Raw genomic sequence first — 27,004 nt, forward strand, 5'->3', positions numbered from 1 at the left:
CGCTTTTGAAAGTTGGCGCCCGGGGCCGCCTCCCATGCTGCCCTGCGCCAACCCCTCCCCTCACCTTTCCTCCCCCGCCCTTCACTCGTCGCCCGGCCGGCCCCCCCACCCGTCCCTTCCCTTATCAGCACCCGCGGCCCCGGCAGCGCCGACGCAGGCGCACTGCACCGCGCCGCCGCCATTTTGTGTCCGAGCCTGTGGAGCGATTAAACCGTGCGCGGAGCTGCTTCTTTGGCGGCAGCGGCGGCGGCGGAAGCCGGTGCGGGTGCGCGGAGCTGGCTGGGGACGCCGGGTGGCCGGAGCGGTGGAGCGGCGGCGGAGCGAGCGCTGCGGGGGGTGTGGCGCGGAGGTAAGGGGGCCCCGGGTGGAGGAGGTTTCGCGGGCCGCCTCTAGGTGTCACGATGGGGCCGCTCCGGTCGGCGCTGGCTGCAGCCCGGCGCCAGCGCCGCCGCCGGGGGGTGTTTGTCTCCCTCTACCGTCCCTGCTGCGGCGCGGCCGCCGCCATTGCCCGTCTCCGCCGCGGCCGGGCCGGGCCCCCCTCCCCCCCCGACCCGCCCGCTAGGCCTCCCTCCTACGGCGCGCTAGGCCTCCGGCGGTGGCAACTACAGAGGCCCGCGCGCTGGCGACTCCATTTTCCTTCCTTTGTCTCTGCCCTCGAGGCCGGCTCTTGGCCCGGCCGCGGCCCGCCCTCTGCCCTCCACCCCTCCCGCGGCGGGTGGCCTCAGCCGAGAGGCGATCTCTGTGCCCCGTTTTCCGCGACCCCCTCGCTCAAGGGTCCAGACACAGCCACCGCGCGCGCAGCCGAATCTCCGTGCGGTATGGGTGTCAGGTCCTTGCCTACGCCTCTCTGGCTGCCCATCCTCCAGCCTGCCCGGTCTCCGGAACCTACCCGGCGGCCTGGCGAGCGTCCCCCGCCGCCCGGCTGCTCCGCGGTCGCTCCCAGTCCGCGCGTCGCCGCCGCTGGTCTCCGTCTCCACCGAGTGGCGCAGGCGGCGCTGCTGCGGCTGCGAGTAGAGGGACCCCAGAGCTGCCGAGAGCTCCCTCTGCAAGGCTGGCTGAGCTGCTCGCGCCTCGACGCCGCCTGAGCGGGCGGGGGGACGCGCGCTCGCCGCCCCCGCCGGGCCCCACTGCGCCCCCAAACTAGCGCCGGGCTCCTTGCGTGATCCGACCGATGCGGCCCCCCACGGCGGGCGGAAAGGACACAAGTTCCCCAACAAGTAGTTTTTTTCTCGAGCTAGGGTCGGATTCTCGTTGCATTGATAGCAGCATGACTTCATGCACTAAGAGACCGCAAAGGGATCAAGACTTAATTTCATTCTGATCTCAAGTGGCGTGACAAATTACTGAATTCGGGATTATAGGTTGGCTGAATTGATTGAGGCAACTCTTGAGTTTCTGTCTCGCTTTGAAACTTCCTGACGATGACTTACTACTGCACTTAGTACCTGATGCTTCAGGGCTAGGCGAAGGCAGTTCTGTCGCGGGATTGTGCAACCCGATCTAAAGCGCCAGTAGGGCAGAATGAATTTGTTCTTGACTCCACTGGTAATTTGCCCATATGCTGAAATATGAGGGTTGGTGTTGTAATTGAATCCTGGGTCACTAGTTGCAGTTGGTTTATAAATATCTACGCCTAATGTAACTACTCTAGTAGCTGACTTCCTGTAGCTCCGAGTTCAGCAATAAGTAAACATTCGCATATGGAGCGTCTTCCTGCTTTCTTTGAGTTTAGATCAACTAGAAAAGTTAAAATTCCAGGTTCCCCTTAGGCAGTAAAAGAAGTTAAACAGGGCATGTATGTTAAATTAACTCTGTCTTTAAGTCTTCTTGCATCATTAAAAAGCTTCGTGTTGAATTGCCAGGTTTCCCCCCTCCCCCAGTATGCTAGCTAGTACCTTAATACAATATCATGCAGCAGTTGCTTCGGAGAGAGGAAAGAGAGGCTTGATGAACTGACGGGCAGGGAGTGGGAAAGGAGAGCAGGGAGGCTGTGTTAAATTTATAAGAACATTAAAACAGCCTGGTGCTAAGCGAAATTGACCGATCTACTGTGTGTAATCTCTGTAGAATTTTGCGGCAACTGCCTCCATAGGGGAATCTTTTCAACATTACTTTTCGAACCCTATAAAATGTTCCTTCTCCCTCTCCAAAATAAGATTGCACTAACTATATGCAGTAGTGTTGATGGAGGGTCAGTCTTGAGAATAGAACCACACTTAAATGCCTAATACATTAGTCCATTTGTATAATTTTTGGCATTCTTGTAATTTTCGGTTTTGCTTTCCTTTTGAAACTGTGGATGGCAGGTGGCATGTTTTACTTAAGCTCCACACGGGATAAATCCAGCAGGTCTGTGATTGAGTCAGCAGGAAAGCTTGTTTTCCCAGGTTAGCATTGTGCTCCATAGACCATATTTTGCTTCTTGATTTCAGTTGCGCTATATAGAGTCACCAGCTTCTTGGTTTTACACATCATTTATTTTCTTCTAAAGGTATAGCTCTTGTCCACAGGGTTGCTATCCTTTGAGATTTCCTGTATGCCAAGATTCATACTTTGTTGTTTATTTGCTTTTGTGCTTTTTTTTTTTTTCCCATGCCATGAGGCATGCAAGGATCTTAGTTATATCTTTTAACCCATGTCCCCTGCAATGGGAGTGAGGAGTCTTAACCACTGGACTGCTGGAAGTCTCCTTTGTTTTTATTGGAAAATGAAGTCTACAGAGAGAATAAATTGAGGACCTAAGATTACCCAAAGAAACATATTGCTAGTATGGGAAAGATTACAATAGGAATGTTTACCTGCATAGGAAAATACTGCTTATTTAAGAGTAGCTGTAAAAGTTATCCTTAATATGTGTTAAACTCCTAAGAGCTTTAGGATTTTGCTTTAAAGAACATACAGAAATGAGGGCACCCACCAGGGACTTCTCTGAATGGCTTGGGGAGTTCCTTACAAGTGGCAGAAGCCACCTGTGGCTGACTAGGGTTTTGAGGAATCCGGTGGCAGAGCTTTGCAGAGTGGTGCCTGCTGGCAGAATGTATCTCTGGAGACTGGTTTTTTGCTTCAAGGATGCTGCTGCTGCTAAGTCGCTTCAGTCGTGTCCGACTCTGTGCGATCCCATAGACCGCAGCCCACCAGGCTCCCCTGTCCCTGGGATTCTCCAGGCAAGAACACTGGAGTGGGTTGCCATTTCCTTCTCCAATGCGTGAAAGTGAAAAGTGAAAGTCAAGTCGCTCAGTCATATCCGACTCTTAGTGACCCCATGGACTGCAGCCTACCAGGCTCCTCCACACATGGGATTTTCCAGGCAAGCGTACTGGAGTGGGGTGTCATTGCCTTCTTCAGGGATGCTACTGGCATCAAATCCACACTTTATAGGCTCAATGTCATTTTTTAAAACCAGATACCTAGTTGACCATCTGTCTAACTTATTTATCGATCTTGGTTTCAGATGACTAGAAACACTTTTGCAAAAAATTAGGTCCCCCTTCAAACAAGTAAGGTTTATCATGATTTAATGCATTGAGAAAGAACATACAGGTTTAGAAAGAATAGTAATAACAATACATAACTTTGAGGTACATGGTTCACAAATGTGTGAATTTGGCACACCGTACTTATTTTTTTAAACATCCCCAAACTTTCTCTAGTTGCTGTGTTCAGCTCTTCCCTGGCTGTACCTTTGCATTTTCTCAGTGTTTAGTATTTGAATGCAAAGATGTGGCTATTGAATGTAGACTGCTAATATATACCCCAAGAATAATGGTTTTTTTCCCTCAGTTGATCTTATTTTTAGTCACCCTTCCAGTTTTTAGGGGCATAAAATTTCATTCCTTTTGAGGCACCTTAGTGACAATATATGAATCCAATATAAAAGTTTCTTGGATTTAAATACACTAATTATTTACTTATGTTGTTATAAATTGCCTTTTCAGCAGTGAAGACTTTTCTTTAGCTTCATCTGATAAAGTATCATATTAGTTTCATGAGATGAATTCCTCTTAATTGTACCTCATATGCCAGATTCTTTGGAAATGGTTAAGTTTAGCTCTTTCATTTAAGAGTAATGTCCATCCCCACCCCTGCCGTGGAGTTAAGTATGACTCTACCATTGCCTGAAGCTTGACAGTCCATTTATTTAAAAAAGTGTTTTGTTATTTGTCTAAGAAAAGGTATTTCATTGCTGTGCTTTTAGGACTGTCAAAGGTCAGTGACAGCTCCCTCCATAGTTATCTTATTACACTGAAAAATATAGTCTTAAGGTTTAAACTAACTTAATCAGTAAAACCACTACTTAAATAGTAATAGTAATGTGACATTTTAGCAAGTATACTGTTTTTTCCCAATTTTATCTGTCTTCCTCTTGCTTTCATCTTGCTTTTCATACTGTGTCTGCCTTTGTGTGTATTTGGTGTCCATAAAATGATGTGTGCTCCTGTTTCAGAATGATTACAGCCCTGGGTCCAGAGAGCAAGATGCAGTAGGAGACAGATTGCTGACCAGAGGCTTGAGAGCTGAGTTCCATTTTCCCTGCTCAAACTGACTGCAGCCACGGAGAGGTAAATGCTATTTCCACTTCTTGGTCTTACAAATAGGAGTAATAAACCTTTCTGGGGTTGGAGGATTTGCTGGATCATTCTTGAGTATAGGAGATACAGGACAGTGGATAATTGAGAGCATATAAGCTTTATATTCAAGAAATACTCCATTTGAAATTCTCTTTGCACTGCCATACACTAGCTGGCTGACACTGGGTAGATTACTTAACCTTTCTACTCCTACAGTTCTTATTTGTGAGAATAACACCAGTCAATGAGGTTATTATCGGAGTTATGCGAATGTGTATAAAGCATTAAGTACCATTCTGAGTATGTACGTAGGAAGACCCCAGGTTATGGTGGCTGCTATTCTGTAGAAATCCTTGAACTGTAGATTTTGACTCTTGGCAAATGATCTCAAAAGTCCATGGCTTGTGGCAATTTGTAATTTTGGTGAGGAACAGATGGAATCCTGTGCTTGGAGAAGCTGATATCCTAGGTAAAAATTGTCTCACTAAATTTGAGTTAACCTAGCTAATGACCCATGTTTATATCATAGTGTTACAGTCCTTATAAATAATTTTTTTGGGAAACATTTGCAAGGGTCACTTATAATTTACAATTTCTGCTGTGAAATATAATGAACAGTACAGGATACTTGAAACAGGCTTCTCATAAATGTCAGTGTCTACTAGACTTGGGATCTCATTAACAACAAAGAAGGGTTCCGGGTGTGAAAAATCTCTTCTCAGGCTACTGGGAAGAAGATCTTTCTTACCCTAGAAAATGTGAAAATAGTTTAATTGCACTTGTGTAATGGTGAAAAGGGTATAGAGGTGAGAATTACAAATGCTGAGATTAGATTAGCTTATATGAATGAATCATCTAAGTGACTACTAAGATTTTTCTTACAAGCTATGCCTGGAGCAGATAGAGAGGAGGAAGGAAACAGGAGTGAAAGCTATTCTTCTAATCACTGTTTTCTGTATGGGCAGCTTGGTACCTTGTAGATGGGAGGGACAAGCTCTATGTGCTAGTGTTCTGTTGCTCCAGAAATAACCTGTGCCCTGCAGGTTCTTTAGTGTTGACAGGTAGTGCATACTAATGCTCATTGATGCTTGAAATGAGAATACTGATTTGAAGAGCTACTGAGAAAACTAGCCTTAAGAGTTTGGGGAATGGGATTATAAGAATATTTTGATCACTTTTAAGTATTATAGCTAGTTTAATTATTTAGATCCCTGGTTCTCAAACTGGGATATGAATACCCTTAGGGTACAAAGTGGTATGATTCCGGGGTACTTGAAGCCACAAGATAAACATGACTCATCTTCTTGGAGCTTCAGTTGTGCTCACTGAGGGGGCGGTGAGTTAAGTAATTTAACTGGTAAGTAATTATAAATACTTTTACATTAAAACAAATTTATATTTTAAGAGAAGAATGTGAACTCTGACTATCTAAGATAACATAGATCTTCAACAAAATGGGGCATGAGTGCCTGGAGTGGGAAATCCTGTGTGTAGTGAAAACATTTGAGAAGCAGTACTTCTGAGCTATGTAACAGCTTTACCATCCAGCTCCTTACTTTGTCCCCTGTAGCATCTACTGTAGAATATAGAAGTTAAACTGTATTAAATGGAGCTTGTTTATTTGTATGCACATTCCTATATGTGCCCAGCATGCCCAACAATTCTGTGCATACTGGTCGACAGTTCCAGATGGCTGGACCAGGTCATGAAGACCATTCTGATGATAAAAGAATTATGATTTAAAAGAAAAGCAGCAATGAGCAAAATCAGGTCTGAAACCATAAATTTTATAAAACAATTTTGAAAATATATTAACTCCAACATAGTCATTTTTACTGATTTTTGGCCCTTCTCCATTCAGGTTACTTAGAGTCATAATAAAAATGGCTAAATTCTAAGCTATGGACATTATGACTTCTAATTATTCAAAAGCATCTATTCTTAACTGTCTTGTGTGTTTTACAGTCTCTAAGTATTGTTACTGGTATTGTTCTTAATGTAAATGGCACTTAAAAATTACATTTTCTCTATTGATGATGCCTGCTCTTTGAATATAGATTTTATATTTGAACTTTAATGGTTCTACATATACTGAAGTGTGACTTTTCTCTGCAATGATATAAATTGGATCAACCTGGATATTTAGATGTGTCTAAATATCTGTAGTGTTTATTTATTGAACACTTGTAATGTGCTTATTCCATTCTTTGAACACTTACACCTTTCTACTTTGTGCCAGGCATGCATTAGGTAATGGGGATTTCAAGAAGAGTAAGAAAAAAATCCTTTTCTTGAGGGGCTTAAGTAGAATATGGGGCAAGAGATCTATAAATGTGTTGTTGGTGCTGTGATAAAAGTGTGTTCAGCATGCAGGGAGGGATGGCCAGTTACAGAAGTTAGTGAAAGATGTTAGGATAGGCTTTCTGCAGGAGAGACCTTGATCTAAGTGTATCAGGAAATACAAAAGAAGCATAAAATTAGATTTTAATCTTACTAGGGTACCGAGGCTTAACCAGCATGCAGCTTAGTAGCTGTATGGCCTTGGGCAAGTTCATTAAGGGTGAATTCTTTGTCCTTTCCTTTCCCTATTTGTAAAATGACTTATCTACTTTATTAGAGGCTTCTGACAGTTAAATGAAGGGGGAAATATATACAGTTGACCCTTGAACAATGTGAACTTGAACTGCTAAGTCCACTTATGTGAATTTTTTTCCCATAGTAAATAACTACAACCCACAGTTGGCTGAATCCACTGATGAGGGAATGGTATATATGGAGGGGTAACTATAGATTATATTGAATTTTAAACTGTGTGGAGGGTCAGCATGCTGAAACCCCCATTCATTGAGAGTTAGCTATATATTTGTAATATAATGTGCTACACAGAGGTAAAGCAGGGATATTTAGACTTTAGCGGTAGTTGGTCATTGTATATATTTTACGTTAAATTGACTACTGATGACTACCAGATAAGAGAAGACTCTTGAGTCCCTTGGACTGCAAGGAGATCCAACCAGTCCATCCTAAAGGAGATCAGTCCTGGGTGTTCATTGGAAGGACTGATGTTGAAGCTGAAACCCCAATACTTTGGCCACCTGATGCGAAGAGCTGACTCATTTGAAAAGACCCTGATGCTGGGAGGAGAAGGGGACGACAGAGGATGAGATGGTTGGATGGCATCACTGACTCGATGGACATGAGTTTGGGTAAACTCCGGTAGTTGGTGATGGACATGGAGGCCTGGCCTGCTGTGTTTCATGGGGTTGCAAAGGGTCGGACACAACTGAATGACTGAACTGAACTAAACCACTTAAGTGGGACTTATCAAAAAATTAATTAGAAAATAAATAGAGCAGTAGACAAATGGGTAAATAAACAGGATCAAATTCCATGTTAGGAGTGATGTTTGACAACCGCTGAAAAAAGCTGATTGGAAAGATTATTAACTAGCAAAGTGCTTACGAGAAGTTTGAGGTGTTTTGAGTTTTGTTTTTTTGTCTTAATGTAGTACATGGTGAGGGGAAGAGTAGGCAGGGATGTAATGCAGTGTGATAAATATAGTTAACACTGCTGTATGTTACATATGAAACCTGAGTATGAATGTTTGCTAAACGGGAAATCCATATATCATGAAATATTATATGTAAGTCAAATCTTATGCTTTATGCCTCAAACTTACACAGTGCTATACAAGAAGGAAATGGCAACTCACTCCAGTATTCTTGCCTGGGAAGCCCCATGAACAGAGGATCCTGGTGGGCTATAGTCCATAGGGTTGCTAAAGAGTCAGACACGACTTAGCAACTAAACAACAACAAACAACAGATATATCAATTATGTCTAAATAAAACTGGGAGAAAAAAATTACAGTACAAAAAATAAATTTTTGTATGGAGGAAAAGTAAAGAAAAACCCAGACAGTAATAACCTGTAGAATATAGATTATATATATGTATATACACACATATATATATTACTGTTATTACTGTATATACATATATATATATATATATATATAAAAAATATAACCTGGTACATAGCAAGAGCTCAATAAGTAATTGTTTGGATGAAAGAATGCCCAGGGTAAAAGACTAAATGGATAGTCATCAAAACACTGGTCAAAACAAACTGCAAAATAAACTGGTAGTGTGAGGGTGGTTAGGTTTGGTTTTCTATAGTTTTATCACATAGTTATTTTATAATGTAAATAGGTTTTTTTCCTCCCTCAGAATTAGCCAAAGTTTGGGAGTAGCAACATTCAGTAATAGGGAAATTAATTAAATTATGATACACCTCCTCTGTATCTGCAGATTCAACTAGTTGCAATAAAGCATGACTGCTATCTAGTGCCATTTTATATAAGGGACTTGAGCATCCACAGACCTGGGTATCTGGCCAGAGACTGGGGTGGGGGTGGTATGCTGGAACCAATCCCCTGTGGATACCCAGGGACAACTATAATAGAATGCCACGCAACCATTTTATTATGTATAGAAATATATTGAAATGGAGAGGGATTTGAGACACACTACATAAAGCATATTATCAAATAGTGTGCACAGTGCAACAGCAACGCACAGTGTGATCTCATGTAAGTAGATATGTGTATAAATGGGGAGGAGACTATGAATGTAAACCAGCATGTTTATGTAAAATGTGTAAGTTTATATATTCTTAACAGAATTTTCTTTTATCTGTATTGCATAATTTTTAAAGGGAAAAAAGAATAGGAAGTAGTACTGAAGCTTTCTGACAAATATAATGAAGTAATAAAAAGCAGTTTTTGCCTAGTAAAGGTAGGCTCCAGAGCCTTGCTGTAACAGTTGCAGAAGTGCAGGCAGGAGTGGGGCACTTTTGTATCATTCGAGTAATGTTTAGTTTCATTCTTTGATAGAGTAATAATGATATATCAGCTTCCCCAACAGGGAAGAAGGAGAGAGTCCTGAAATGTCCTAGTTTAGGGAGGGCCTTTGAAGAAAAGAGCAGATAGGTATCTTGATGCTTTGTGTCCAGTGGAGAGGGAGAAGGGGGACTATGCCCTGACTTCGAGCAGCCTTTCTAGTTTAAAACTTTACCCTAATGGAGGTGAGAGAAGAGCCAGTCTAGTAGACTGAATCTTGTATATCACTTTTTTGCCTGATACAGGGATTCCTCTTTTAATTTCCTGGACTTCAGATGTAAAAGCCACTCAGAATGGTGTACGTTTATTATTAATTATTAGCCATTTCCATCTAAAGAGGTTTCAGAGACTTCTGCCTGATTGCTCGGTTATAGAAAAGGGGACTGCAAAGCTAGAGAACCGACTGTTGTACAGCTTCGCTATATGTAGTTGTTAAAATTTTCTGACTTTTTTTTTTTTAAGCTGAGACATGGTGATGTTTGTTCCCTTCTTAGCTTTAAGAATGAATCTAATTGATAACCTAGAAGTCTAGCATTTAAAGCCAGGTGAGATTTTAAGTCACTATACAGTTCTCAGGGCTTTCTTTATAGCTCAGTTGGTAAAGAATCTTCCTGCAATACAGGAGACCCCGGTTCCATTCCTAGGTCAGGAAGATTTCGCTGGACAAAGGATAGGCTACCCACTTGAGTATTCTTGGGCTTCCCTTGTGGCTCAGCCAGGAAAGAATCCGCCTGCAATGTGGGAGACCTGGGTTCAATCCCTGGGTTGGAAAGATCCCCTGGAGAAGGGAGAGGCTGCCCACTCTGGTGTTCTGGCCTGGAGAATTCCATGGACTGTATAGTCCGTGGGGTTGCAAAGAGTTGGACACGCTGAGAGACTTTGACTTTCATACAGTTCGCTCATAATACAGATAACAACCCTAATCGGGAAAGTGATTTACCCAAGGTCATGAATGTAGGACAAGTACATCTGCCTTTTTTTTATTTTTCAGACTGACTCTGAATAGTCTCTGGGTTTCATGGAATATCCTGCTGCATTTGGTTCTCTAACTGATGTACTTGATGTATGTACATTTGGTTTTTTAGATCTCTTTTTAAGAGAAACACATCAGTGTATGTCACTAGAAAAATAAATTTTAAGAGACTACCTTACTGCTCTCTAGTGTCGTACACCTGTGCACTGGCATACCTTAAGTTTTCAGTGTATATTTGTCAGAATTTTAAAAAATATTGCCCTGAACCTTAACGTTTGTTCAATGTGCACGGTGTATCACTAGGCTCTGGTGTTGCTGATATTAAAGTTTGGTATCTAATACCAGGGGTGTTAGTATTTTGAGCTCATTCATCTCTTTCTTTATAATCCAGGACTTTTTCAGAATCCTTCAGTTTATTCCCTGTGATAAGAACAGACTGTCCTTGGAGACAGATTTTTGTCTGTCTGTTTTGCTTTTTGGCTGGACTGTGCAGCATGCAGGATCCTCGTTCCCTGAAAGTGAAAGCGTTAGTGGCTCAGTCGTGTCCCGACTCTTCACGACCCCATGGACTGTATAGCCCACCAGGCTCCTCTGTCCATGGGGTTCTGCAGGCAAGAATACTGGAGTGGGTTGCCATGTCCTTTTCTAGGGGATCATCCCCATCCAGGTGTCAAACCTGGGCCTCCCACATTGCAGGCAGATTGTTTACCATCTGAGCCACCAGGGAAGCCCCCTGCCCTAGTTCCCTGACCAGGAATCAAACCTGCACCTTCTATAGTGGAGCTTGGAGTCCCAACCCCTGGACCACCAGGGAAGTTCAGCATCTTTATTTTAGTATAGCTCAATTGGACCACTGAAAGTTCGGAATTATTTCAGCCCACTGCTTTTTAGATAAACTCTAGTATAAGAAAAACTCTGTCACATATTGTAAAGTATGCAAGGTACTATATACATTCACAGATTATGATACAGAGCTGTAGTAATAGAGGACACACTAATTGTTTTTAGCATTTCTGTTTTATCTTACAGTTTTCTACTTGTTTAAATTTTTTTTTGTTACAGGTATATTTTGAAACTAAAGTAATAGTGACTTTGTATTCTGTTGCAAGTAAATTTTATCTTTTAGTACATTTCTTTTTCTTTTTGGCTTCTTGGTAGACAAGGCCTTTGATCCTTCTTCTATTTCTTGTTTTCCTCTGTTTGCATATTTCTCAGGAGTAACCAAGTTAGCAGATTACTTCTTTTTATAACCTAACAGTAGTTCAAAGTAGTATTTTGTTTCTTTTATTGTTTAAACTTCTCTGTTTCTATAGGTATATATGTATATATCCTTTTTCTGTTTTTTAGATTTCTTTTATTCTGTTGAGTAGCCCTTTATTATTCATATTTTGTGTTATACTGTTTAGTCACTAAGAATATCTTATTTTTTCGTGTAACTTTCTTGATCTTTGTTCAAAGATGGCATATTACCATTTATTAATACTACTATTACTATACCTTTGGTACAGACATTGCTGAGTTTAAGCTGTTGACTTCTTATTTAATCTTGACCTTATAGGAGACACCATTTACCAGATAAAAGTGGTCTTAATTTCTACTGAGCAGCCTTCATGAGTGAGTTTTGGGTTATAGAGATCCTAGAGCATTGGCCATATGGTCACCAAGACACCCTACAAAACCATGAGTTCACTCTGCTATGTATGTCCATGTCTCTCTTTCCCCACCCCTTTTTTTCCTTTTGTCATATGTTGAGTTTTTCCATACCACCCAGAGTGATTGTTTTATATTGTTGCTACCCACGATAGAGGTGAAATTTTAGAACGTTCTTCTCGAGTCATGCAACAAACGAAGTTATTCTAAAGAATGAACCAGAAATTCTAATAGTAGAAAAATATGGGTATTTGAATAGTTTTGATTTATGTCAACCTGCATTTAGGGTAAATAGCGATTGTATTGTAGGTCAGACGCTTTAAAGTGAAAGCAAATATGCTATGTCAGAATCACCTGGGGGCCTTTTGAAATAAGGTCTCTGTCTCCCGAGACCTACTGAAAGTCTCTGGGATCTGTGCATTTTAAATCTCATCAGGTGATTTTAATGCCAACCAAGTTTTTGGGAACCACTGTTCAGGTAGAACGGCCCCCAAATCCATAGGTGTACTTATTAGATGTTTTGTATATTTTACACTGTGTATAATTTATTCCTTTTTATAACAATTATTTGTTCAAAGTGATAGACTTGCTGTACATCCCCAGCCTTTCTTATATTTTCAGTGATGAAACACTGTAGGACCACTGTAAACAGTCTTAATTCTGAGCTGCTTTTAGGAATATGGGCCTGGAGCAGGGCAAGGAGAGTCTTTGGGGCCCCTGACATAGTCACCCTTGAGAGAGGAGAGAAATGAGAGGACAAAGAGAAGTGAGGCATTGGGTTGCTGTGTGCCAGCAAAGTACTCAGGCTGTGGAAGGCAGCGAGGGACAGCTCCTGCCTGGGAGGCTGCCTCCCGTGTGGCACCAGGATGCTGACAGCCAGAAAAGCCTTGTGTTCTGTTTCGCGTATAAATGTCCAATGAGTGAAGCAGACAGACTACTCTTAATGAGGGGCTTAAATTTTCTCCAATACTATTTTCCTTTCCTAGAATGTTCCTCTCTACTATAGTTTGTCTGGCAAGGTCCATCTCATCCTTTAAGATCTAGCTTTAGCAATTTCTCCTTAAAGCCCACGTTCACCAGCTTAACCATCCTTTTTGCCATGAGGTGGAAAATATGTGTTAACCTCTATTATAGCACACACTGTATAGCTATTTGTTCTCTTTGTCTCCCTGTCAGATGAGGAGCTCTCTGAGAAAAGAGCTATGCACTTAGGACTTTTTTTTTTATTTTTAAGTAATTAAAAGAGAAGTTCACTTCTGTGTACCCAGCATCAGTGCCTTTTGATAAAACAATTATTATTGGTTTAGCACTTATTGTTCTTTGTAGCAAAAGAACTCTTTCACCTCCTATAATTGTTTTGCTGTTGCCATTACAAATATTTTATTACGTATGTATTTCCTACATTTGAAGCTCTCAGTTTTTTTTTTTTTCGAGTAGCTATTAGAATAGTTGTTTTGACTATATCTTTTAATATTAACAAATGGGAAGAAGGATTGTTAAAAACTGGGGTGCTCTTAACCTTTATTACTTAAGAGATACAATTTTGTTTCCCTTTTAATTTCCTCTCTCTCCTCCCCTAAATGCCCCAACTGTTCTTTTTAAAGTTAACAGCACATAACAGGGAAGAGAAAGGTATATATGTGACTGAGTAGGTGAGTGCTACTTCAGATAAAGGCTGCTTCTGACCGTCCTGAAATAAATGGTTACTGATATTTTTCTGTTTCTCAGATTGAGTCATCCTTTCCACCTAGCTCCTTCCCATTCTTTCCTGTAGTCTGCAGCTTTCCCGGTACTCAGTATTACTCAGTATTTATGGGCATGATACTTCACTTTATCTTCAGCTGTCAGACAAAATGATGATGTATATATTTCTAGGAACAGTAGAATAGTTATTTTACTCTCCTGTTTTAATTTTTCAACTTTAACTTTTGTTCCAAAGGGGTAAATTATTTTTGGCTAGTGTTATGCATCCAGTGTCAGCTTTTCCTTTCACTCTCAGGAGAGTCTGGTTACTTATTTGTAATTCATTTTTTCCGCTTGTCATAATGGCACTTAGTATCCTCTGCAGTCAGAATGGCTACAGTCCAAGGGGTCGCAAAGAGTAACTGAGCAGGTACACCCATGCCCCATAGTGCAGATACTGGACTAGGTTTTTCATTCTCCTGGTATGAAAACGTTCTTATGATTTAGAAATCTAGAAAAGAGAAAGCTACAAAGTGTCTCTTTTCTTCTCTGTCTTCTAATGATGTTGATGTTTTCTTTTGAGCACTCTGAAGGCAAGTTGTTAGGTGACCTCCATGTTAGATTGTTTCAAAATTGCTGTGGCTTGTGGAAGTTCAGTGGGGAGTTGGGGCTGCTGTTCCTGCCAAGAGTGTAGATGGTCTTCTGATCTGCTCCAAGAAATAAATTGGGGTTTTTAGCAGTCAGTTGTCCCTTGTGGAAAACAATAGTGTATTAAACAAAAGTTTTGGTAATTTTATTTGTAAAGTAGACTTCTGGAAATTATCCTTCTCTACTGTCTTATTCTCAGTGCACATGTCTTATTCTTAGTACATGTATATGTTATAATAACCAGTCTACCCAAATGACTTTGCAGTGGTGTGAGTATGAAAGATTATTTTGGTAGTTTCCCTTTGAGAAATAACCTGACACATTTGCTATAAAGTCACATTATCAGGTGCTAAATTACTAAGCCTTAACATCTTCAAAAATTAGTGTATTCACCGTTAGCTTTTATTTTTGTGGCAGTATTTTTAAAATCTAAACCTATACTTGTATTGTCAGGGCTTGCTTTTTTCTTTTTGAGAAATGACATAAACATAGCAATGAAGGATATAAATTCATATAGTTAAGCTTCCACTTAGCACATAAACAGTGTTTTGTTTTTTATGTTCTCTTCCTGCTTTTGTCGTGTGCAGGAGCCATTTATACATGTTTCAGATGACAGTGACACTAGTATTGAATGTCTGCTGCTTACCTAACACTGTTTTGTGTTCATTGCTGTAGAGTATTCAGAAGTGAAAGGCGTAGTTCCTGCCCTTGACAAGCTAATAATCTATTAGGGGAAAGACAGGTACACAGAACAGTATATTCAAATAAATAAACAAAATAACAAAAGCAAAATAAATTAGAGTCAGTCTGCACTAGTCACGGTTGAGAAATCTTTGAATAGAGGATGACTAGACCTGGGGGAGAGAGGACAGTAGGCAGTTGTGTGGAAGATGCACCAAAGGTGAGGTTGGATGGTTTGAAAGGATGGTAACAGATCTTACAGAGCTCTGGGAGCGAAGCCAAAGAGATTGGAGTTGATTCAGTAACCCTCAGTTCTCATGAGTTTCTGTGCGTGTATTTTTCAGGAAGATTTAGTCTGGCAGCAATATGCTAGACAGACTAGTAAGAGACCACCCTGGGAGGCTGTTCTGCTCTTTTGACTCTTTCTCTTTCATTCCTAGATTTGATCAGTCACCAGATTTCTGTCAACTACCTTGATTCTAAAGGTAATTGGTAGTTTATCAGAGAAGTAATTTTTGTGGGGAAAATTTATCTAAGGTTTGTGATTAGAATTCTAAGAAACTGAAAGGTCATGCATTCAGCTAATGTGTTTGTTTGCCTTCTGGGGTGACCTGTAAAGATATAGAAGAGCACAGTAGCCAGGTTTTGCCCACGTTGTTTTATTTAATCTTTACAACAGCCAGTGAAGTGGATACCATTATTCTCTTTGTTTTGTAGGAAGGGAAATAAGGCACGGAAGGGTAGCATGTTCACTCCAGGTCACACTCCTAGTAGGTGGAAGAACTAGAAATGGGATTCAGGTCTCTGGCAGGAAAGCCTAGCTCTTAATGACTATTCCATTCTATTTTTCTCCCCGCCCCCCCCCCCCCTTTTTAGTATGGAACAAGCATTTTCCTCATATGAGGATTATATTAAAACATGATTTTTAATATCTATGTGATAACTGTTTTATGGATGTGTCATCATTTACCAAATTAAACTTTCCCCTATGGTTGTAATTTTAGGTTGTTTATAATTACTCACTCTGATTAACAATGTCCTTATAATCTCTGATTATTTCTGATGATAAAATCTGAAGCTAAATTATTGGATCACAATTTGAATATTAAAAATTCTTGACTCATATCACTAGTTACCTGGCTGATTTTTTTTTTTGGTGGTTTACTTAGAATATGACGTTAGTTTCAGGTGTGCAACATAGTGATTTGATATTTTTTTAGATTGCACACCATACAAAGTTAATATTTTTTATTCTTTGTAACATTTATTTTATAACTGGTAGTTTGTGCCTCTTCGTCTTGTTCACCGCTGTCACCCACCCCCAGCTTGCCTCCTCTCTGGCAGCCACTAGATTGTTTGCTGTGTCTGGGAGTTACCTTGCTGTTTCCACTGGGTTGAGTTATCCTTTAAAATAGTCTTAAGGTTTAATAGAGGGACAGTGCTGTCACATTGTTTTAATTTGTATTCTTCTTAATGTTTAGACTTAGTTGTTTCTTTGGGTTTTTTTATTCATCTACCATTTGTATTTCTTTGAGTGATCTACTTGTGTCCTTTTCCCAGCCTTCTTTTTTGGTATTTGTCTTTTTCTTATAAAATTTATAACTACTAATATAATAAGGATATTATTATTAATCTTTTGTCATATATGCTGCAGATATGTTCTTTTTGGCCATTTTATTCAACATGTTTTTGTTTTTACAGTTTTGGGGGTGTTTTTTAAGCTTCAAAGTGGTCAAAATTTCAACAGTTTCCTCTATGCTCTCCTGTTATTTAGGAATCTTAAACATAAAGCCTTCCTCATTCTGAGATCAGAAGGCCATTTACCTATATCTTTTTCAAGTTTGGTTTTCAGATTCGGCTTGTGGGATCTCAGATCCCCAGCCAGGGATCAAACCTGAGACCTTGGCAGTGAGAGCATGGAGTCCTAACCACTGGACCACCATCAAATTACCATTTCTTTTTTGTTTTTGTGAATGTCTCCTTATCTCTTAAAATAGAATATATTCCAGATGGATCAAAGGTGTAACTTACTGTAACTTAAGTACTCCACTCACTTATAGTTTTTCTGGCACCTTTTATCAAAATAATCCTCTTTCCTTCCTGATTTAATTTTTTAAATATTTATTTGGCTCTGTTAGGTTGTAGTTGTGGTACTCAGATCTTTGTTGTGGCAAAACTGTCAGTGTGGCACATGGGATCTAGTTTCCTGACCAGGGATGGAACCTGGGCCCCTGCCTTGGGAGTTCTGATTCTTAACCCCTGGGCCACCAGGGAAGTCCTCCCCAAGTAATTTTAAACTGACAATTTTATATATGCTATGAATTGTTTCTGGATCCTCTATTCTATTTATCTTGGCTGGCTGTGATAGTGGCAGTACTACACTGTATTACTTATTGTGGCTTTATACTGTGCTAATATTTGGAAATAAAGGGTGGCCTTCATTTTTCAAAAATTTTGTCACTATCCTCAATATCTTGTTTATTTTTCAGTCAGATTTTGAAAATTATATGAACTAGAAGTAATTAACATCTTTATGATGTTTGGCCTTTCTGATAATGGATATAGGATAGCAGTGTGCCTATTGAGTGAGGTCTTTTATGTCTCCTAGAAGAGTTTTGTGATCTTCAAAAAGGTCTGCAAATTTTGAATTGAGGTTGTGTTAAGAATGTTGTAAGTTTGTATTTCTATATGTTTTTCTGAATTTCCTATTTATTAAATAATAGGTATATATCATTTTGTTTATTTATAGCTCATCTTGTTCCACAAAGAAGTTGAAGAAATGTATAGAAAATATAAATGGTAAATGATACAAATTCAAAACCCCAGAAAATACAAATTAGAATGAAAAGTTATTACATAGTTTGAGAGGGAAAAGATTCATAAAGGTGTGGCCAGCTAAAATAATGGTAACATGATCCTGTTACATAGGTCTCAGAATGTAAGAAAAAAAAAAAAGCTTTGTTTCCTTACTTGAAACAAAGCTTTTCCAAGCAGGTAACTCGAAATTTCTTCCATGTATACTTTAGTGTAAGTCAAGGGCATAATGTCAAAATAAAACTTGGTGAGAGCAGTTCTATAAGGAATAAGACCAAGTGACCCAAGTATACCCAGCTTTATGGTGGTCTGGCATAATTTGGGTTAAAGCCTAGAGTAGAATGCTGAATTCCACAAAGAGGTCAAGTCAGATAAGGACAGAAAAGTCTCCTTTGGGTTTACCAGTTAAGGGCCATTACTGGCTTCAGAGCAGTTCAATTGAGTATTGGGGAACAGAAACCAAACTGGTGAACTGAAGCGTGGAAGAGATGTAAAGGAATAGAGACAGCTACTGTGGGGTTGATCAAGGGGGAATACAGAGACAGCAGATGCTAAATTGCCAAGTGGGGTTAAGGGGAATTTTAGGAGAAAAAGATTTGAGCAATAGAGAGCTGATCCAGCACTGACAGGCAAGAGGGGAAGAGCTGATCCAGCAGATTCCTTTAGGATATAGGTCAGGTTGGTGGTTTAGGAGCATAGGCAGACTTCTGGATACTTTGTGGAGAGTCTGGGCCTGCGAACCCTCCCACTCAACCAGTCAGCGTGTGTTTTTTTTTTTCACAGTGAGAGAGTAGTGTTGAGCAAGAGGTACTCAGATACCAGTTTTCCTCTCTTGCAGGTTCCTCACCCTCATATGCAGGTTCACCCTGCCTCAGTCTAAGGGAACCCCATCATGTCCCATCTTCTACCCATAAGTTGATCTGATCAAATGATTTTTTTTTTTTTTAATATACTCCCAACCTTCAGTTTTTCAGTAAGATGGTTGAGGGTATAGGATCTGTTCCATTTTTTTGTATGCTACTGCAACCCAGAGGACTAACCCATTTTGCCAAGCTCATTTGGTTGGTTAGGGATGATGAGGGTTTAGAGTCTGGGTTTCTTTCTTTTATTTTAGCTGCGCCACGCAGCTTGCAGGATCTTAGTTCCCCAACCAGGGATTGAACCTGGGCCATAGCAGTGAGAGCACTGAGTCCTAACCCCTGGACCGCCAGGGAATTCCCCAGGTTTCTTTATTCCTTATCCAGTGCCACTGAGTTGAAGGTGATAGCCAGACAACCACAGAAGAGAGATCATTTAGGCGTTGAAACTGAGGAATTGCACATGTGGATTTAGAAGACCTCTGGGTTGAGACAACATGAACTGAATGGCTACAGAGAAAGGAACAGAGTCGATGTTGCTCAGAGCGGCTGAGGGAAGAGCTCTCAGAAACAAGGGAGAGACCTAGGAAAGCAGGAGCCAAGAGAGAAGAGAGACTGATGAAGGAGGAATCAGAGAGAGGGCTGAGTTGGGAGTGGAGTCCTTTTTAATAAGTTATTTAGTAAGGTATTTAAAACACCACAAAGCATTATACAAATACATGTAAATTTTATGTATATAGTCTCATCTATATTTGAAAATACATCTCTAAGAGAGGGAAAAAAATAGCATCAAAGTACTAGGTGATTAGGTGTAGAAATTGTGAACAATTTTTAAAAAGTCCTATTTGTGCTTCATTTTTCAGACTTCTATAAATAAGCTAATATACTTTGATAATGTAAAAGAGTTTCATCCAGAGGTTAATGTAAACCTGTTCTTAATGACATTGGTCCACTAAAAGATTTGATAGAACCTAGAAAGCACACCTGACTCAAGTAAGCAGAGAGGCCAAGAATATGGCAGACTCAACAGAAACTGAGTGGAAAGCGAGAGGCACAGCTGAGCCAGTGGGAGGAGGGAAAGGATGGATCCAGACCACTAATGGGGTGAAACAGCTGGGATAGCACAGTCTCCAGGGAGTGGGGAGAGAGACCCCCGGCCGGCCTGTTAGGTTAGTTACTGACTGGTAGACTTCTTCCCTTCCCCCCCACCTCCCCACCCCCAGTGGAAGTAGAGGATCCATTCCTGGAAGGCATGCCCTGAGACTTCCAAGTGGTGAATGGGAGAAGTTGGTGGCTTGCTACTTCGTGTCTGCTTTTTCTCTGTAAAAATAGAACCTACTGCTATAAGACCCTGAATAGATGGTAATGTTCATGGACCTTATGCCATGTGTTTTTTCATGATGAGAGGGTACTCTTGTCAGCTCAACTCCCAGGCAGCATAATTGGTTTCAGTTTGATTGCTTTGCACTAACTCTTTTTCTGCCTGGTTTACCATTCCACAATCTCTTTTGGGTTGGACTTGCTTATTTACATGCTATTTCTAGTATTTTAAGTTCTCAAATTCATGGCAGAGACAAGATGGATTTTTCAGTGTGCTTCAAATTGTTGTGTGCCACAAAATTTCACCGAGCTCAGAGATTAAATGCTTTTCCTCCACCAGTTTTATTATTGAGGGTATCTGAATAGCCTGGGTTATGTAGTGATTCTGTGGCTGGGCTGATATTAGCATTTACAGCGTGTGAAATTTTTTGTTTTTTGATACTTTTCCAAGAATGTTTCCATCATCGGTGTGGGGGGCATTCTTTTCTCTGTTCCTAACTCCAGCATTGAAGTTATCAACATCTGTTGGGGTATTGATTTCAGACCATCATGGCCTGGGAAGGTTTTGTTTTTTGTTTTTTGTTTTTTGGAAAAAATAAGGAAAGTAATAGTATAAAGTAGTGCATCTCAGACTTTAATATATGACACCATTCGGGGATCTGTTAAATTGCAAGTTGTAATTCTGTGAATCAAGGATAGAGCCTGAAATTCCGTTTTTAGAAGTTCCAAGGTTAAGCCAGTGTTCCTGGTCCTCAATAGCACCTACCCACTTGTGGCTGTTGAGAATTTACCATGTGACTGGTTCAAATTGAGATTTACTATAAATTTATACCAGATTTCAAAGGTTTATTATAAAAAAAAAAGGTACAGTATCTCAACTTTTTTAAATTGATTTCATCTTGAAATGATACTGTTTTGGATATATTTGGGTTAGATTACTAAAATTGACTTTTTTTTTTTTTACTTTTAAATATGGCTACTGGAAAAATTTGAATTATATGTATGTAGCTCACGTTTCTGTTGGATGGTTCTAGTATAGAATATTCTTATCCCAAGAATGATGTGTCTGCAGTAGTGGTTATATAAAAGAAGTAGTTATATAGCTAGGATCATGCCTAAAGGAGTTTTTCACTATCAGAAATATAAATAAAATCATATAAAAATGCTAGCACATTGATGCTAAGACATTTTTCATTTATAGGCAAATTATAAAGCGATTCACAAATGGCCCTTGACCCTCACGTTCTGTGATAGCATTTTGTTATATCGTCCTGTTAACGGAACAGATACTAAGAGGTCTTTGCATTGAGCATTGTAGTATACTCTTGGTTGTTGAATACAATGGGCTAAGGAAAGTTGGTAATGGCAGAACAAATCAGGAAAACCCAGCAACCCACAAGGTTTTGCATTAGGCTTGGTTTTGTTGTATGCAGATAGTGAGGTTTGCTGAATCGGTCCAAATACGTAGGATTGCTTCAACCCTGGCTTTTTCCCTGAGTTTTAACAAGCCCATTGAGGAAACATTATTTTGAGAAAAGTTTAAGTGCATAATAGTGTGGTGGTTTTATCAGCAGATACATTCAAAGAAAAATAATGGCTTAAAGACCAACCAGTCATGACTCTGAATAGATTATCTGGGGTCAGTACATCTCTCCTCTTTGCAAATATACAGATACACTTTGTTGAAGAAATCAAGCACTGTTCTTTATGAATCAAGTAAGTCTCAATTTTCAGTGCTTAGAAAGCATATGTGATTGACAACCAAATGAGTATAGTCTTAATATTTTGTCATTCAAGACCATCCAGTCTATGGCCAGAACCAACACATCTTTCTCCTATCTCTTTCTATTCTTTCCTCTATTGTATGCTTTTTAAGCATGTGTATGCATGCATGCACCATGTTGCCTTTAAAAGTCCTGCCCATCTTGATCTCACACCTGACCAAACCTCCCTTCTTTTACCTTGAGCCATTGTACCTATTCTCTGTTTTGTTAGACAGTAACTCCTAAAACGCAGGATCAGGCCTGCATAATCTTGGTCTTTGTACTACCTTGCAGGTGGTCCTGACTTAAGGAGCCTTCTCTGACTGCTATTGGGATAGTGTTAAGGTACCTGAATTGAAGAGATGGGTCTCTGATAGACGTGGCAGAAGCGTTGTTTGAGATGAGAGCAAGAATACGAAACACTTTAAATTTTAATTTTAAATTAACCTTTTATATACTTATTAGTTTTGTTAAGTCAGTTTATTGATAGGAATTGGACATTGCGCAGACTCATTTTACTCTTAGATCCCTAGGTATTCTCAGCACTCACAAGATGTAAGAGCCAGAAACTATGAATCAGAGAGAAACTGATTTTTCTATTTTCTATTATGTATTCAGTTAGCATTTATTGTGTTCTTACTAACCTAGGCACAGTGCTAAAGGGTAAAAACTACTTGTTATATACATGGTCTCTGTCCTCAATAAACTTATGGCCTTATAGAGAAAAGAAATACATGAATGTATTTCAGGTATGAGATGATGGTATGAGTCAGGAGGTGGAGGTGTGTGGTAGCGGCCATTGGACTCTGGATTCAAGTTCTGATTCTGGCTCAAAGAAAAAGAAAAGCATGGTGAAAAGGCATTCCAATGACTTGTTTTCTAAGGGAGAATTTAGCTAAAAACAAGTCATCTGCCAGATGTAAGAAATGTGTAAGATTTAAACTAGTTTTGTTAATAACTTTAATATCAAATATCCAGACAGAGTTGAATCCCATTGTCTCATGGCATTTTAAAATAACATTTGTCGGTTTGAATCAACACAAACAAGATCCATAGATTGTGGTTGCTGTATCTCTTAAAAGCTTCCTTTGTCTGTATCAGGGTTTCTCAACCTCTGCCCTTACTGACATTTGGGGACCAATAATTATTTGTTGTGAAAGACTCACCTGTGCAGAGCAGGATGCTTAGTAACGTCTCTGGCCTCTATTCACTAGATAGCACTAGATACTGGTAGCTTACCTGCACAAGTAGTGACAACCGGAAACATGTCCAAGTCAAGTTGCGTCGCTCAGTCATGTCCAACTCTTTGCGAACCCATGGACTGCAGGATGCCAGGCTTCCCTGTCCATCACCAACTCCCAGAGCTTGCTCAAACTCATTTCCATCGAGTCGGTGATGCCATCCAACCATCTCATCCTCTCTTGTCCCCTTCTCCTGCCTTTAATCTTGCCCAGCATCAGGGTCTTTTCCAGTGAGTCAGTTTTTCACATCAGATGGCCAAAGTATTGGAGCTTCAGCATCAGTCCTTCCAATGAATATTCAGTACTGATTTCCTTTAGGATGGACTGGTTGGATCTCCTTGCAGTCCAGGGGACTCTCGAGTCTTCCAACACCACAGTTCAAAAGCATCAATTCTTCAGCACTCAGGTTTCTTTATAGTCCAACTCTCACATCCATACATGACCACTGGAAAAACCATAGCCTTGACTAGACGGACCTTTGTTGGCAAAGTAATGTCTTTGCTTTTTAATATGCTGTCTAGGTTGGCCAAACTTTTCTTCCAAGGAACAAGTGTCTTTTTAATTTCATGACTGCAGTCACCATCTGCAGTAATTTTGGAGCCCAAGATAAGAAAATCTGTTACTGTTTCCAGTTTTCCCTTCTATTTGCCATGAAGTGATGGGACTGGATGCCATGATCTTCATTTTTTGAATGTTGAGTTTTAAGCCAGCTTTTTCACTCTCCTCTCTAACTTTCATCAAGAGGCTCTTCAGTTGCTCTTCACTTTCTGCCGTAAAGGTGGTGTTGTTTGCATATCTGAGGTTATTTGATATTTCTCCCGGCAGTCTTGATTCCAGCTTGTGCTTCATTCAGCCTGGCATTTCACATGATGTACTCTGCATATAAGTTAAATAAGCAGGGTGACAGTATGCAGCCTTGACGTACTTCTTTCACAATTTGGAATCAGTCCGTTGTTCCATGTCTAGTTATAACTGCTTCTCGACCTGCATACAGATTTTTCAGGAGGCAGGTCAGGTGGTCTGGTCTCCCATCTCTTTAAGAATTTTCCACAGTTTGTTGTGATCCACATAGTCAGAAACATGTCCAGGCCTTGCCAAATGTCTCCTGGCATAAGAATCACTGATCTGTAGTTTGTCCCTGTACCCTTCACATTTTTTTTTTTCTTCCTGGTGATTTCTTTACAGAAGACAATGAGTAGTTATTCCTGCAGTTTCCTTTAGTCTGGGTTTCATGAATTTCACTCCTGGAGTTTAAATTAATATCTTCTGTCACCAATTTCCTATTAATTGGTAGTTGGATCTAGAGGCTTGGTTTAAGATTTTTTTGTTTTGTCTTAAAAGACTACTTCATAGATAGTATTCCCTTCTTCCACCAGGAGGTGCATAATATCTGTTGTGTCTATTTGTAATATTAACAAACATTGGTGGTCCTTTTTTGTTTTAAAATGTATATGTTTTCGTTTAGATAAATTTTATTTTAAATAACAATCTGTGTTCTCCCTTAATAAAGGAAGGGGAAATGGAAGGTGAGGCGGTTGAAGCCATTGTGGAAGAGTCTGAAACTTTCATTAAAGGAAAGGAGAGAAAGACTTACCAGAGACGCCGGGAAGGGGGCCAGGAAGAGGACGCTTGCCACCTTCCCCAGAACCAGACTGATGGTGGTGAGGTGGTCCAGGATGTCAATAGCAGTGTACAGATGGTGATGATGGAACAGCTGGATCCTACCCTTCTTCAGATGAAGACTGAAGTCATGGAGGGTGCAGTTGCTCCAGAAGCGGAGGCTGCCGTGGACGATACCCAGATTATAACCTTGCAGGTTGTAAATATGGAGGAACAGCCTATCAACATAGGAGAGCTTCAGCTTGTACAAGTACCTGTTCCTGTGACTGTACCTGTTGCTACCACTTCAGTAGAAGAACTTCAGGGGGCTTATGAGAATGAAGTGTCTAAAGAGGGCCTTGCAGAAAGTGAACCTGTGATATGTCACACCTTACCTTTGCCTGAAGGGTTTCAAGTGGTAAAAGTGGGGGCCAATGGAGAGGTGGAGACCCTAGAGCAAGGGGAACTTCCGCCTCAGGAAGATCCTAGTTGGCAAAAAGACCCAGACTATCAGCCACCAGCCAAAAAAACAAAGAAAACCAAAAAGAGCAAACTGCGTTACACAGAGGAGGGCAAAGATGTGGATGTGTCTGTGTATGATTTTGAGGAAGAGCAGCAGGAGGGTCTGCTGTCAGAGGTTAATGCAGAGAAAGTGGTTGGTAACATGAAGCCTCCAAAGCCAACAAAAATTAAAAAGAAAGGTAAAATAAGTTTATCCATTATATTCTCAAAACCATTTTGGGATAAAGCACGTAACAGTACATATGCAGATTATTTTATATTAAATGGATTTATTTTTTAAAGACTGTGATGTGGGTATTAATTTTTTTAGCCAGTCTAAAAGAAGTGTTTTCAGATTGAGTACTTTAAGTCCTGAAAAGAAAGAAATCTATTGGTAGCATGAGATAATTATGACTAAATATGACTTAACGGGGTTTAGTTATAAAAAGCTAACAGAATACATCTGTCGAAGTTTAAGCTTAGGATTAATCTTAAAAATTTTGAAACCCTGCAACAAGTAAGTTTTATTTTGCATATAGGTGTAAAGAAGACATTCCAGTGTGAGCTTTGCAGTTATACATGTCCACGGCGTTCAAATTTGGATCGGCATATGAAAAGTCACACTGATGAGAGACCACATAAGTGCCATCTCTGTGGCAGGGCATTCAGAACAGTCACCCTTCTGAGGAATCACCTTAATACACACACAGGTAGGTGCTGGATAAACATGTTGGGGACTACAGCTTAGCAAAGGCTTAAACTTGAGTTTTAAATATCTTCTAAGCTGATTCCAGTGGGAGCAAAAGTGGTAAGACTTCTTTGTTCTTTCTTATGATACCCTTTTTGTGATCTTGATTTATTGTAAGCAAGTGGACTTATGGGCAAATATATAGAAAATTTATGGGAAATAATCCAAATTATATAAGGATGGTGATTCAGATAAAGATTTTCTGTGGTAGTTAACCAACCTATAATATTTCTAATCTATAATATTTCTTGAGGACATCACCATTGTGTTGCTGAAGTTTTAACAACAATGACAAAAACTAACCTTACAAAATCCCAGGCAGCAGTTGCCAGGCACTATGAGGAAGAACATTAGAAATGTGGTCCTCCTCTGTAAAATCCGTGGCTTCTGGTTGTTTTACCTCAAAGAATAAGCTACAGTTCATAAACCCAGAATGAAAAATTTAAGACACTGTTCCAGCATTTCAAACATTTGTTCATTCATGGTCCACACATACTTAATATTCCAATATTAAGCTTCATGTAGACCGTGGTCAGGTTCTGGGGTCACTAAAGTGGAGAACTGTGGGCTGAAGCTCTTCTGAGAGTCTCTTCTGGGCTCTTACACACTTATGGTGTTGACAATTGGCTCCAAGGGCAAATAGAAACTTCTCTCACCTGATTCTTCATGCAGAATAGCTTTCTTCTATCCAGATTCTCCACCTCATTTTATATGACGACTCTTGTTTTCTCTGATGTGTTGGTTGTCTGATGAACATGATCAAGTAGGGATTGGCCTATAAGCAGTATGCTGTGCAGTAGTGTATATGTTAATGTGACTTAGTCACTTTTCACCAACTCCGTAGTTTCTACCCAGACTCGTGATGATGATAATATGTTTTATTTGGTAAAACTAATTGGTAGTTTGAAAATCCTAGGGAAAAGGCTAGGGAAAAGACTGGATAAAAGCAGCTGAACAAATTATAGGACTGCCAGAATGGAAGTGCCTTGACGTGGGCACTGTGTCATGGTCAAGTCCTCAGCTTTGAAAATAAGAAATTTGGCTATTTAGGAATGATT

The 27,004-nt window shown here is 40.2% G+C and overlaps 1 protein-coding gene across 18 annotated transcripts in view; it reads left to right on the forward strand.

The window, feature by feature from the left end:
• Positions 1 to 150: 150 nt before the first annotated feature.
• CTCF (CCCTC-binding factor) overlaps positions 151 to 27,004 on the forward strand; it is a 42,178-nt gene continuing 15,324 nt past the window's right edge. For 3 of the 18 annotated variants that reach the window (XM_042231800.2, XM_042231803.2, XM_042231805.2), the window contains exons 1-7: positions 151 to 349; positions 4,445 to 4,559; positions 5,813 to 5,925; positions 15,544 to 15,588; positions 17,853 to 17,902; positions 24,609 to 25,398; positions 25,738 to 25,908. In XM_042231800.2, coding sequence (XP_042087734.1) covers positions 17,900 to 17,902; positions 24,609 to 25,398; positions 25,738 to 25,908 — 964 coding nt within the window. In that variant the 5' untranslated portion in view covers positions 151 to 349; positions 4,445 to 4,559; positions 5,813 to 5,925; positions 15,544 to 15,588; positions 17,853 to 17,899. Of the gene's footprint in view, positions 3,308 to 4,444; positions 4,560 to 5,812; positions 5,926 to 15,543; positions 15,589 to 17,852; positions 17,903 to 24,608; positions 25,399 to 25,737; positions 25,909 to 27,004 lie in introns of all 18 variants that reach the window. The other 15 variants (XM_027978088.3, XM_060398387.1, XM_060398391.1 and 12 more) reach the window with 11 other exon arrangements.

Source organism: Ovis aries, chromosome 14, assembly GCF_016772045.2.
Source record: "Ovis aries strain OAR_USU_Benz2616 breed Rambouillet chromosome 14, ARS-UI_Ramb_v3.0, whole genome shotgun sequence".
NCBI classification, from domain to species: Eukaryota; Metazoa; Chordata; class Mammalia; order Artiodactyla; family Bovidae; genus Ovis; species Ovis aries.